The sequence below is a fragment of the Haliaeetus albicilla genome, chromosome 3 (genome assembly GCF_947461875.1).
Source record: "Haliaeetus albicilla chromosome 3, bHalAlb1.1, whole genome shotgun sequence".
Classification (NCBI taxonomy): Eukaryota; Metazoa; Chordata; class Aves; order Accipitriformes; family Accipitridae; genus Haliaeetus; species Haliaeetus albicilla.
This window is the reverse complement of record NC_091485.1, coordinates 65332660-65346887: the sequence shown is the minus strand read 5'-3', so window position 1 is coordinate 65346887 and position 14228 is coordinate 65332660. Positions and strand designations below refer to the sequence as shown.

Here is a 14228-nt window from a genome sequence, read left to right as displayed (position 1 = left end):
TTAAGCATAGAGTACATGTGTGAGGATTTTACTTACTTATTTCTTTCTTCTATTTAGAATTTCCTCAGTATGTTTCAGAAAAATATATTGTGTGACAAGACAGTACAGGATACCTTAAAAGCACTTATGAATGCTGTCAGTCCTCTCAAAGGAATTATAGGTAAGTGCTTACTGGTTAAGATGAAAGCAAGCCATTGTCTTTGTACGCTTGCATTTATTTCTCTTCTTATGTGTTCTGTTTTAAATGCCTCACCCTTTTTCTTTCCTCAGCAAATTCAAACAAGGTTTATTCTGCAGCAATTGCAAAAACTCAAAAGATCTGGACAGCATATTTAGACTCCATAATGAAGGTAGGTTTATGTTACTTAGTGATATGCAGAATTCACTCTAGGCTCTAGTTATATACTCTAATCTGCTTTTTTTACAATGTTGTATTATGTTGACCTGCAATTCTGTAACATCCTGAGTGAAGCAGGCCTGGATTTGCAAGGGTTCCTGAGCTTTGTTTGTATGGACAGTTCATACTCCACAAAGTGCTTGGCGCTGAGATTCATATGTAGCAGTTCGCCAAAAATGGAGTCTGGCACTAGAGATCTGATCTGGGAAGACCAAGTCAGTGCTCAGTATCAGGAGCTCTGAGACTCCCCACAGTACCTTGTGAACATAATGTACCTGAGGCTAAAGTTTGGAGCAGTAGCATTTCCTGAACTTGCCTTGTTAACACAGAAGGCAGTCTACCGTGCGGAAGATTTAAACAAGTTAGCCCATTAACATGTCTCTTTATCTTGTCTTTATAACAATATTTTGCAACCAGTGTTTTTCAGAGTGATGTGAATGTTTGTTTATGTTACTGAAGAGAAGAGGAATGGTCAGGGAAGGAAGGGGAAGGTTGACTGCAACAAACCTCTCTGATGGTTTTTATCCCTGCCATTGCTGACCCTACGGTCTAGGGATAGGTGGGGAAAAGAGTACAAGCATTTTCACTTGCCAGTGAAAAACAAGCAAGTAGCTGGGGTTTTATACCTGTTACCATTTTAGTGCCCTTTTCACACTGCCTGTATTTGCTACCATGAGCTGTGTGTAAATCTTGAGCATTGTGACTACTCCTCTCCTTTGACTGCACTGCGCAGTTGGGGTCTGTCAGTTCTGACTGCAGGCAGTCTGAATCAGTACCCTGTTACGAGAATGAGGAAGTATCTCCAACCACAGTGTATGTCCCTGCTTTGGGCAGCCCTGCAAAGGCTGTTAGGTGTAATGAGGACTTTGTGTAATCTATTTAACTGTAAATTGTTTTTCCTTAGTTTAACTTTACTCTTCCTTCATTGTGTTGAGCATAATGCCCCACCCTTTTTTTGTTTGTTTGTTTCAACAGGTTGGTCAGATGCAGATTTTAAGAAGACAGATTACCAATGAATTAAATTATTCCTGCAGATTTGACTCCAAGCATTTGGCTGCTGCTTTGGAAAATCTCAATAAGTAAGAAGCAAAATGTGCTGAAGAGCTGCATGTATCACTGTGATGTAATTGTTATCAACTTGGCAATCCTTAAAATCTAAATGATGGAAAAATGTGGAGTCTGATTGTATTTAGGTTTTTGTTGATGAGTATTTGAATTTGAATGCAACAAAAACATTAAAAATAAATAACTTGGCAAGTAATTTGTGTGAACATGCTAGTGGATGGTGCAGCTTCTAATTGCATTTGGTTATACCTGGATTTTAGGTCATATTTGGATGAGAAGTAAGAACAGTGAAAATGTGTGGTGCTGATTTTGAAACAAATATGATGTTTGTAAAAAGATATTCCAAAAAAGGTGGTTTAATCTTGCTTGTAACCTTTTACAGGTATTGTGTCTTTGGAGTTTTTACTTTAATATGACATGTGGCATTGCGTAAGGTTTATTTGGGGATAATTTAAATATGTATTTAATATAATCAATTTCTTTTCCTTTTAGAGCAATACTGGCTGACATTGAAGCACATTATCAGAACCCATCACTACCTTATCCTAAAGAAGACAACACTCTTTTGTATGAAATCACAGCTTATCTGGAAGCAGCTGGCATTCACAATCCATTAAATAAGGTCAGGCTTACATTCCAGTGCTTGGTACAGTTTGCTTTTTCTATTGCATTGATTATTAACTGAGGAAAAAAAAATATGTGGAAGAACTGTGTTCCTCTTCTTTTTCTTTTCCCCCAGATCTACATAACAACAAAATGTCTGCCTTATTTTCCCACCGTCAACTTCCTATTTCTCATTTCCCAGTTTCCAAAACTTCAGTACAACAGAAATTTAGGTATTGTATAAGTTGTTGTTTGTCTAAATCTAATGAAAACCTATGTGAAATTATCTGTAGAGAAGATAGTAAAATTATCTGCATAGAAAATACTTGGTTCCTGACTTTAGTCCGTTGTGTCCAGACAGGTTTGTTATAATATTGAAGCCAAATACAATGGTGTAGGAAACAGAATCCAAACTCCTGATTTTCTCATTTCATCCTATGCCTTAGTTAATATCATTAAGCTATTTGCTATGGAAGACATGCAGTTGTTACATTAGTTCTTAATTTTTATATGTGGGCAAGCAGAAGAGGAGGCACAGCATTAGAGTATATTATGTAAGTTTGCCTCTGCTATAAGGAATATGTTCTGTTTTATAAACATGTGTTGTTTGGGGATTTTTTTTCTGTGCAGGAGTGGTGTGTAAGCGGCCAGCTGATCAGATTGATTGGCTTCCTTTAGTTCTGGGACTCCTTACTCTGTTGAAACAGTTTCACTCAAGATACACAGAACAATTTCTGGCTCTGATCGGTCAGTTTATTCGTTCAACGATGGAACAGTGCACAAGGTATCCATGTTTTACTTTTTCTCTAAGCATCACCTTTGTGAAGAGGGCTTCAGTAGTATTATCACTGCTTCTTCAGTATGTTTTTCTAGCAGAGTATATTTGACATAATAATAACAATATATTTGACTAAATACAAGATTAAAATACTATTTCTTTTTGTAATGGAATCACATGGTACCTAGTTGGAAACCATGTTATTTGAAGGCTGGTGTTTCCATGTAATTTTATCCAAATAACTAACTGATCAGCTAGAAAGCATATGATCTTCATGGTGGTTTAATTTTAGCCAGAAGATACCAGAAATGCCTGCTGATGTAGTGGGTGCCCTCATGTTTCTGGAAGATTACATTCGCTACACAAAGTTACCAAGAAAGGTAAGAAGGAATTCCATGTCTCCTATATGTAGCACTGAACTTTTCAGAGGAGCTAAATCTTGGTTTATTCTGTGGTTACGTACTAGCAGTTTGATTAGGCATATCTACTCTGGAACATGGCATCATCTCTAAACAAATATCCAAAATAATGGACTTGTTAACTTTGTCCAAAAAGCAGTATTGACCCATTTCAGATATTCTGTGAAAGATTTCCAAAAGGAAAAAGAGATGAAAAATCTGTTACTTGATAGGAATGGGTCATAATGAATTCTTTTACCCTGTACAAACTACAAATTGTGTTACTTGCATACTTTGAGTAACTACTACTATACTAGTCATGGTATCCTTATGGAAAAATTATTTTCTAGAAAAAACAAAGAGGATACAAAATAGAGAAAGGATTTCAGCTTGGTGTGGATTTAAGAAGAGTCTGTTCCATTTAATCTATGGAGAGCATGTACATTGCTGGGGGGATTTTGGGAAGAGAAGAAATAAAGTAGAAGTTCTGAGATCTTACAGAATTAAGTAGTAACAAACTTAGCAGTATTCTAAATGCAGGGCAAAAAGCTGATTAGGAAGTCTAAATTTTGGTGAAACACCATCTCCGGTCCTTGATTTCCTTCCCTTCCCTTCCTGCCAAAGCATGGCAGGCAGCTTCTTTATTTCATGTGCAAGGGAAGTTCTGAAAGTCTGGGCTTGTAGAGAGACTTTATTTTAGGGTTAAATGCAACTTAACTGCATTTGAAGATGATATATTATTTACATGTGGTATTAAAAGTAAGTCATTATCCTATTTGCTGTAGGCTGTGCCTCAATAATTCTTGAATAAGCCATTTCCCAGCTAATACTCACAACTAAAAGAGAGAGAGATTCTTCCAGTTTCTCTCTTCTTTCCAGCCCACACTGCAATGTAGTAGAAGGTCCCCTTGTCAGTCTTACAGCTGATGTATGTGGTACCTGTGCTAGCTTCCACTTCAGCCTGGTGCTATGTAGAGAAACAGCAGTGAGGGTGTCAGCATTCCTCCAGTCTTACACAGTACCTATGGTCCTGGCAATTCCTCACAGCCCAGGGTTTGCCTTACCTGCCTGACAAGGTGTTCCTCCCTCCCTTTGTTCACCAAGCAAGAACGCATCCAGGAGCACATCCTGAAGCTGGGGTGGTTCAGGTCAATAGTGTTGTCTGCTTGATTCATAGATTAATTGTCTTGTTAATGAATGAATAGAGAATACAAATGAATAATGAAGAAAACACCTAACTGTGCCTTCCTGTTTACTTTAGGTTGTTGAAGCACATGTGCCTAGCTTCATTTTTGATGAATTCAGAACTGTTCTATGAATATGAAGAAGGACCAAGTCTTTCACCCAAACTTGAAATGGGGAGTTGGGGACTGAGAATGACACAAGTACAGCTTTTCAGAACTCTCTCTTTTCTGTGCTTTAAGGCAGTACCTACAACTGTCTCTATGAAATGCAACCATCAGCACTAGTCTATATAATTAACACTTGTTTAAATCTTGGCATGATAAGCAATTTGTATCTCATCCAAACAGTGTACATTTTGTACTGCACATTATAAATGCTGTATGTAATTGTTTATGTATAAATCATTTAGTTTTTTGTTCTGAAGAACTATTTGTGGAAGTTTGACTTTTGTATCACAAATGAACAATGAAATTGGAAATAAAGGTGTTGGATAGTTTGCCAGGACTGAAGATTCCAAAGTGTTAGAACCATTAGTGAGAATGAATGTGAAAAGGAGATGTGGTATCTGCCTCTGTGCTACAAAAGTTAATTTTCCTCTATAAAGGACAGAAAAATAATTAAATAGCCATAACTGAAAAGTCCTGCCATGCTATTTATAGGCATAAATATTTCTTCCAGTGCAACTGTAACATGCCTAATGTTCAGGGCAAGATGTTTATTCATGTAACTTGCAGTCTTGGTATGGAATCTTTTATACCTGGCATAATTTTCTTGCTAGGGGCTGCTGTGGGAGAGCCAGTGGGGGATGTTGTTCTGTCACTGGGACAACAATATTCCATTGGTACGTGACCAGCTTGGACCCCAGAGCTTCTGGCAGGGAGGGCTGTGGCTCCACCATAGCAGCCCATATGCAGAACTAATGGCCACGCTCATGATATTAGAAAAGACCCCGCACCACCACTCCTGAGTTACATACTGCCTTCTGGGTGGTACACAAGGAATTAACTGTATGGGTTAGTGGTAAGCGGACAGCTGGACAGCACATTGGAAGCCATTGTGGGGTCAGGATTTATGGAAGCTGTTAACCCAGAAATACGTGAATTTCAGCCTGTGGGTTTGACATGCTGATGCTCGTGTCACCCAGAGTGTCAGGGAAGAGAGGAGCACAATACTACAGCAGACTGATCAGGTCAAATTAATGACACTACTTTACTTCCTGATAGCCCGTCCCCTGATGCTCTGCCACCCCGTGATGAACTTTCACCAAGTGGGCCCATGAAAAATTTGGGCACCTGGGTTTTGATGCCACCTACAGACGGACTCGAAGCTGGGATGTAGTGCAGCAGGGTGCCATCTCTAAGTTATCGAAAGCTAAGAAGTTGCTTGGCAGCCTCATGGGCAGCTCCGGCAAGGCCAGGCAAGCAGCAGGAGGCTGAATGGCTTTATGCAATGGTGTCACGACCCAGACTGGATAGACCAGGGAGTCGCGTTTAATTCGAAATTTCCTCGGGCTAAATTAAGGTGAAACGACACCAAATGATCAGTTAAAGATTTTATTTATGACAGAAGCAAACTGAACTGGGGAGGAGTGGTAGTAGGCGGCAGGGTTTCTCACAACAGGAATTGGCATAAGACTACTTCTGTAAACTGTGTAACCTTATACACCACTTCAGGGAATAAGGAGATCCCTCCCATTGAGTCATGAGGTTGAGAGTAGACCCCCTTGCTTTCCAGACTCCTCCTCAGAGAAGGGCTCAGGGGTGGCTGGATCTACTCTTAGTCTCAGACTTGGTCAACAGTTTATGTCTTGAAACAGATGAGGTGTAGGGATTGCGGAAAAGGAAAAGGAAAGAGAGAAGAAGACAGAGAGAGAAAAAGGAAGAGAGAAAGATTTCACCGGTCCTGGGTCCAGCGTTGGTTCAGTCAGCCGAGGGGTCCAGTCCCGGTGGGCTTGTGCGCCCAGGGCTTCAGTTTGTGTCCTTTTATCATCCTTGCCCCTCCTTCGGGCACCTGAACTCATCAGGTTAATGAGCAGTTTGTGAGCCTTTGGGCTTGGAGTAACTTCTCCTTCCCTGCAGACACAGCCATTGTTTGATCTTTTTCAGAACAGGGAGCTGCGCACCCTCCAGCATGCCCTCCTCCTCCTGTTGCTGATGCTTGAGCTGATGGGGTTTTCACCTTGGTTCCTTGCTGTGCAGGGTTTGTCTTTAAGCAGAACTTGGCCCACCACAATGTTTGAGGCATTAACTCTTTCAGTCTCTCACAAATGGTAGCAACTCAAGGACAGACAACATTGTGCTCATGCTCAGCTTGCTTCAGGTTGGTACAATGAACGTAACTTTTTATTGGCTTTTTACTACATTTGTAAATTTAATTCTAGAATACCATGAGCAGACTGGCACAGGCATCACCGCTGTTATTTCTCTGTGCTTTTACATGCGAGGGATTGAAAGCATCAGGAGAAAAACTTCTAGAAAAAGAGGTGGGACTGAACTCTTCCATGATTTCCTGATTAGCTGATCCCTGCCTATTCCCTGTAGCGCTGGGCTCTACCCTCCTTGTCTCCATTGGTTTGCAGTTAAGTCAGAAGTCTCCCATCGGGACTGTCCAGTCCACCCTCCTGCTCAGAGCAGGGCAGCTGGCACAGGGTGCTCAGGGCCATGTCCAGTCAGGTTTTGAGTATCTCCAGGGGTGGAGATGCCACAACCTCTCTGGGTGACCTGCCCAGATGTTTGACCACCTGAACAGTGAAAAAAGTTTATTCTTATGTTTAAATGGAATTTCCTGTGTCTCAGTTTGTACCCATTGCCTCTTGTCCTGTCACTGGGCACCACTTACTATTACTGGGCTCTATCTTCTTCACTCCTTCCATCCATCGGCTGTTTATCCACATGAATAAGATCCCCCTGGAGCCTGCTCTTCTCCAGGCTGAGCAGTCCCAGCTGTCTCAGCCTCTCTTCCTATGACAGATGCTCTGAACTATTCATCGTCCTCATGGCCCTTCAGTAAGTCCATCTGTCTCTTGTACTGAGAAGCCCAGCACTGGATGCAGCACCCAGATGTGTCTCACCGGTGCTGAGCAGAGGGAAGGATCACCTCCCTTGACCTGCTGGCAATGCTCTGCCTGATGCAGCCCAGGAGGCTGGTGGCCACCACTGCAGGAGTGAACTGGGATCCCCCAGGATCCCAGGGCCTTTTCTGCCAAGTCATTTTCCAGCAGTCATCCCAGTGCCTGGGGTCATTCCTCCCCAGGTGCTGGACTTCATGCTTCCCTTTGCTGAACTCGATGAACTTTCTGTCAGCTCATTTCTCCAGCCTGTCCAGGTCCCCTGAACAGCAGCACAACCCTCTGCTACGTCAGCTGCTCCTCCTGGTTGTGTATCACTTGCAAACATGCTGAGGGTCCATTGCCCAGGTCATTAATGAAGACATTAAACAGTTTTGGCCCCAGTATCAACCCCTGGGGTACACCACTAGTGACTGGCCTCCAGCTGGACGTTGTGCTGCTGATCACACGCTCCTGGGCCCAGCCACTGAGCCAGTTGGTTAAGCTTGGTTTTCCCTTTGTAATTGATGCTGACTACTCCCAGTCACCTTCTTGTCCTTTGTATGTTTGGGAACAGTTTCCACGTCTGTTTTCTCCATCTCCTTCCCAGGGCTCGTGGTGAGGCTGGCCATCCTGCAGCTTCCCTCATCCTCCTCCTTGCTGTTCCTGAAGACAGGAGTGATGTTTGCTGTCATCCAGGCCCCAGGACGACCACCACCATTCACAGAGAATCGAGAGTGGTCTCACGCTGACACCTGCGAGCTCTCCCCACACCCAGGGTGCATCCCACCAGCCCCCATGGACTTCTGTATGCCCACACTGTTTGAATATGTTCCCCAAACTGCTCTTCTTCCTCTGCTGAAAGACCGAGTACTGATCTGTGGGGTTCAGCACTGACAAGAATTGTTTCACCTATTCCCAAATCAAACTTTGCAAAAGCTGAACCTGTGTCAACAGTGGCTTGGCTTTCAAGGGGGAAGGATTTTAACTCCTGCATTCTGTGCCAGCAGCTGACTTCATTAGGAGTCCAGCCGTTCCCTCACCAGGAGGCAGAGTCTTGCCCAACTGTCCTGGTTTCAGCTGGGATGTAGTTAACTGTCTTCCTAGTAGCTGGTACAGTGCTATGTTTTGAGTTCAGTATGTGAAGAATGTTGATAACACTGATGTTTTCAGTTGTTGCTCAGTAGTGTTTAGACTAAGTCAAGGATTTTTCAGCTTCTCATGCCCAGCCAGGGCACCTGACCCAAACTGGCCAACAGTGTATTCCATACCATGGGACGTCCCATCTAGTTTAGGAACTGGGAGTGGGGGGGCAGGGATTCGCCGCTCGGGGACTGGCTGGGTGTCGGTCGGCGGGTGGTGAGCAATTGCCCTGCGCATCATTTGTACATTTCAATCCTTTTATTACTACTGTTGGCATTTCATTAGTGTTATCATTATCATTATTAGTTTCCGTTCTTATCTCAACCCACGAGTTTTACTTCTTTTCCCGATTTTCTCCCCCATCCCACTGGATGGGGGGGGAGTGAGTGAGCGGCTGCGTGGTGCTTAGTTGCTGGCTGGGGTTAAACCACGACACCAACACCCGTGTCCCTGCCCACACAAGAGCTTTGGCGTGTTCATGCCAGCAGAGATAGAGCGTAGGCTTCCCCACCGGCAGCTGGTGCCCTTCTGACCTGCACGTGTCCCTCCAGGTGTGACAGATGCCCTGACTCTGAGCGAGTGAACAGCACTTTGGTTCAGGCATCACCGACAAGAAGCCCTGGCTGAGATCAGCCCTGCTGTGCAAACCGTGAGAACTGTGCTGGGCCGCATCTTCTCAGGAACTAAGGAATCCTGGTGAAATCTTATCAGCAGCTAAGAGTACCAGCCCGAGCTGAGACTAGACACAATTAAAATTGCTACAGCTGCGTTCCTGCACGTGCTCCAAAGGGAAGTTTGACTACGACTCAATCACTTCACGCTATAAAAATCTGTAGCCCCTCCGAACCCACTGAGCTCCCTTGTTCGGCAGCGGGCTGCACGGTGGTGATCTCCCCCTTGAGCAGGGACGCCTCTCAAGGTTACTCCTCGAGGTTCAGAGACCCTCACTCGGCGTCTGATATCTATAATGAGGTAAATGACATTTTACATTAGGCCTAAAGGTATGTTGTATGCTAGCGACATTTATATATACTGCTATTATTAGAAGTGTAGTAAGTAGTAGAGTGACCACCACCATCTAAATCATCATCAAATCAGTTTAACTATCATTCAGTTATTGCTTAATCACCATTTGATTACCATTTGATTTTCATTCAGTTATCAATTAATTACCATTTGATCATCATTTGATCATTAATAAAACCCTTTTAGTTAACCCCATAACAATGACTTCTCTTAATAATTCACCTGTGACACCAGATAAGCAAATGGAGATGTATATCAGGAAAAAAAGGGAACACAATGGTAAGATTGCAGAAAAAAAAAAAAAAGAAGAGATGATAGGGTGAAATGGGGGAGGAGGGGAATAGGTATCACCCAGCATTAATAAGCTGAAGCCTTTAGTATCTAACCCACACTAGAAACATGTACTCCTACTTTACCAGGTAGGAAAGCAAAGAGCAACAGAGGAAGAATACAAACTGGCATCAAACTATTTTTTCCCTATTTTAATTTATTTTTAAGCTTTTCCTTTAGAAAGCTCTAAACTTTCCCAAAACAAATGCAAATATCCTATCCCCCACCACAGAAGTACAGGTTCCTAAAGTTGGTTAGGATAAGTTAAAACACACAGAAAACTCTTAATGCATTAGGGCTTTTGTTATTAATGCAATTATTTATGATTAAGCTTCAAGTTTTAGGTCCTGTTTAAGAGTTACACTGGACCCTGGGGGAAAAACAGATTACGAGGGGCTGTTCAAAGGCAGTGTAAATTACTGCTGTGAGTCAGCAAGCAGAAAAATCAATAATTATTTTATTAAGGAAAACTAGTGCTCACAGACTAGGAAAAAACTCTGAAAAAATACTTATAATTAGCTTCTGCAGCTGAAGTAGCCTGTAAACATCAGCAAGCATCTTTCCTGCACTCTAGCTCATCACAGTATGCCTCAGCAGGGAATACAGCCCTGTATTTCTTCTTTAAAACATTATATTATGCCCAAAGTCTCAATAATGTTTTATGAAGACCTGACTGTGAACTCATCTGCTTTGGGACGTACCCACGGTGCCAGAGTTAACCAGCATTCCTCCCTGGAAATTACCATCTCATGCTTTATAAGGATATAAACCACCAGTGCAGGGATTCCCTTTCACTTCAGGCAGGTACAAACCGACCAGTACGTAGCGTGCCATGGAAGTTAAAATGCAATTTATGCCATTTTTAATTATGATGCTTAATTTTAACACCTGTGGCTCTTCAGACAAAACCAGGAAAATTAATACTTAGAATAATTATAGAGGTACAATTCTAGCAGACATCTATTGGTTATACCCATGATACTTTCTCATCCTTCCACATAATCAAAATAAATAGAAGTCTACAGAAAACAAGGCTTCCAGCTTTCACATTCTGTATTTTTTAAAAAGTAACAACAAATAAGACATTAATGAAAATCCAGTTATATACAAATGAAGCAACATCAAATAATGTCCTCCATCTTCAAATTCTCCATCTGTCCATCTCCATCTTTGTCATGCAAAAATTAAGTGTCAGGCAGGAACAAAAAAACCCCCTAAGTTCTCATCTCCCCACCAGAGCAAGGACCCAGGACCGAGCTGCTGCTCTGCACAGAGGCTGCTGGTCACTCCACGCCGCTGCGAACCTCGTCCCTGGGACAGCCGACAGCGGCGGCAGGACCCTTCCTGCGAGGGGGTCACGTCCCGCTGCTGCCCACAAGCCAGAGGTGCCGCAGCTGTAGCTCACCCGACAGCCAGTACCACCGCAAGCTATTTGCTTCCCATTAGCGTTGGTGGGAATTAAGAGCAAATTAGTAGTAGCAGTATGCTTAAAATGTAAATCTCAGTTTACGTTCCCATGGGAAACAAAAGACCCCATATATTGCTTTTACCTTTAAGTTTGACAGTGGCAGACAGCATTATCTCCCAGCACCATTATCCACTGCTTAATTGGTTAACAAGGCCCAAGAAAGCTCATTAACTGGCTTCAGATAAGCTCCAGTACAAGACTCACACTCGGATCTGCTCAGGGGATGTTTGCATTTATTTAGCCTGCATGTTAATGGGGCATTTGAAACACCTTCCTGGGGAGAGGAGGCATCTGTAACTTGCATTGCCATCCCAGACAAGAATCTCCATCGAGGCTCTTCCAGCATTAAAACATGCCCTGGTGCGGGACTCCCCAGTGCTGCAATGGCTGTATGAGGATAAAAGATTTTGAAACCTCAAGCATCTTCCTGGCTGAATCACACAGGGCTTTTAAAGCTGATGTTATACACTAGGCTAATGCAGATACAATTTTATTTCTGCATGCTCCTGTCTTTTAAACCTTTGAATGCTGTGTTCTTCTCTACCTTGCATTTGGCAAATAAGCATTTTCATTTACTTGTCTGCATACAACTGAATAAAATCAAGATAATCCTTTCTACAGATATGCCAGTCCTTGAAAGCAGGTTATAAGGGTATATTGGCTTTGTGTGGCAAGGTTTTGGTAGCAGGGGAGGGATTACAGGGGTGGCTTCTGTAAGAAAGTTGCTGGAAGCTTCCCCTGTGTCCGAGGGAGCCAATACCAGCCGGCTCCAAGACGGACCTGCTGCTGGCCAAGGCTGAGCCCATCAACGATAATGGTAACGCCTCTGTAATAACATTTTTAAGAAGGAAAAAAGTTGCTGGGACAGAAAACGGCAGCCAGAGAGAGGAGTGAGAACATGTAAGAGAAACAGCCCTGCAGACCCCCAGGTCAGTGCAGAAGGAGGGGAGGAGGTGCTCCAGGCACTGGAGCAGAGATTCCCCTGCAGCCCGTGGGGAAGACCATGGTGAGGCAGGCTGTCCCCCTGCAGCCCAGGGAGGTCCACGGGGGAGCAGATATACACCTGCAGCCCGGAGAGGACCCCATGCCGGAGCAGGTGGGTTCCTGAAGGAGGCTGTGACCCCGCTGGAAGCCCACGCTGGAGCAGGGTCCTGTCAGGACCTGTGGCCCCATGGAGAGAGGAGCCCACGCTGGAGCAGGTTTTCTGGCAGGACTTTTGACCCCATGGGGGACCCACGCTGGAGCAGTGTGCTCCTGAAGGACTGCAGCCCGTGGAATGGACCCATGCTGGAGCAGTTCATGAAGAACTGCAGCCTGTGGGAAGCACTCATGTTGGAGAAGATCATGGAGGACTGTCTCCCATGGGAGGGACCCCACGCTGGAGCAGGGGAAGAGTGTGAGGAGTCCTGCCCCTGAGGAGGATGAAGCAGCAGAAAATAACATGTGATGAACTGACCATATACCCCATTCCCTGTCCCCCTATGCCGCTGGGGGGGTAGGTAGAGAATTAGGGAGTGAAGTTGTGCCCGGGAAGAAGGGAGGGGTGGAGGGAAGGTGTTCTGAGATTTGGTTTTATTTCCCCTTACCCTACTCTAGTTGATTGGTAATAAATTGAGTTAATTTTCCCCAAGTTGAGTCTGTTTTGCCTGTGACGGTAATTGGTGAGTGATCTCTCCTGTCCTTATCTCGACCCACAAGCCTTTTGTTATATTTTCTCTCCCCTGTCCAGCTGAGGAGGGGGAGTGATAGAACAACTTTGGTGGGCACCTGGCATCCAGCCAGGGCTAACCCACCACAAAGGGTATTTTTAAGGTGTGCAGCTCCCCAGAGTATTGTTCCAGGGCATCAAAAGTGTCTCTTCAGCAGCATTGGGCAGTGATGACTGGTAATGCAGAAGTCTGAGATGAAAAATGCCTTCCCATTACAGGCTTTAATTTATCTGAGTATAAAGATGGTGACAAATACAGTACCTGACAGGTCCTGTGTAGGCACTATATAGAGTAGAATTGTTATCAATTAATATGTATAATATGATTAAAATAACCAGGGAGCTGCTAAAATCCTGTGTATAGCCCCCATCAGTTAATATTTAAAATAGGGAAACAATAACCAGACATGATTTAGGGTTTAAGAGCTAACTACCAGACAGTGGGGCTTTATGTTTATGTCAGAAAAGGTAATGGCTTGTGGGCTGGTCAATAAACCTTGAAGAACCGCTTGGAACTGCTAAGATTAGGGAAGAAGTACGTAAAAGGTAATTCCTACAGGGGAAGAGTGCGATCACCAACTCACTGACCACCTACTCAAATGATACCACCTACTCAAAAGAAGACAACAAAGGAAGAAGACAGAGTCTGAGCACTAATTTACATGAGGGGCTGTCCTCGTTTCAGCTGGGATAGAGTTAATTGTCTTCCTAGTAGCTGGTACAGTGCTATGTTTTGAGTTAGGTATGAGAAGAATGTTGATAACACTGATGTTTTCAGTTGTTGCTCAGTAGTGTTTAGACTAAGTCAAGGATTTTTCAGCTTCTCATGCCCAGCCAGCAAGAAAGCTGGAGGGGCACAAGAAGTTGGCACAGGACACAGCCAGGGCAGCTGACCCAAACTGGCCAACAGGGTATTCCATACCATATGACGTCACATCTAGTATAGAAACTGGGGGGAGTGGGAGCGGGAGATCGCTGCTCGGGGAATAACTGGGCGTCGATCAGCAGGTGGTGAGCAATTGCACTGCGCATCATTTGTACATTCCAATCCTTTTATTATTGCTGTTGTCATTTTATTAGT

General features: G+C 43.7%; 1 protein-coding gene across 3 annotated transcripts in view; it reads left to right on the top strand.

Moving 5' to 3' along the window:
- Positions 1-4930, top strand: part of WASHC5 (WASH complex subunit 5) — a 35463-nt gene extending 30533 nt beyond the window's left edge. For all 3 annotated transcript variants that reach the window (XM_069780033.1, XM_069780034.1, XM_069780035.1), the window contains exons 22-29: positions 58-160; positions 271-350; positions 1373-1476; positions 1955-2084; positions 2202-2298; positions 2696-2849; positions 3136-3223; positions 4503-4930. In XM_069780033.1, the coding sequence (XP_069636134.1) occupies positions 58-160; positions 271-350; positions 1373-1476; positions 1955-2084; positions 2202-2298; positions 2696-2849; positions 3136-3223; positions 4503-4559 (813 nt within the window). In that variant the 3' untranslated portion in view covers positions 4560-4930. The remainder of the gene's footprint in view (positions 1-57; positions 161-270; positions 351-1372; positions 1477-1954; positions 2085-2201; positions 2299-2695; positions 2850-3135; positions 3224-4502) is intronic.
- Positions 4931-14228: the final 9298 nt, after the last annotated feature.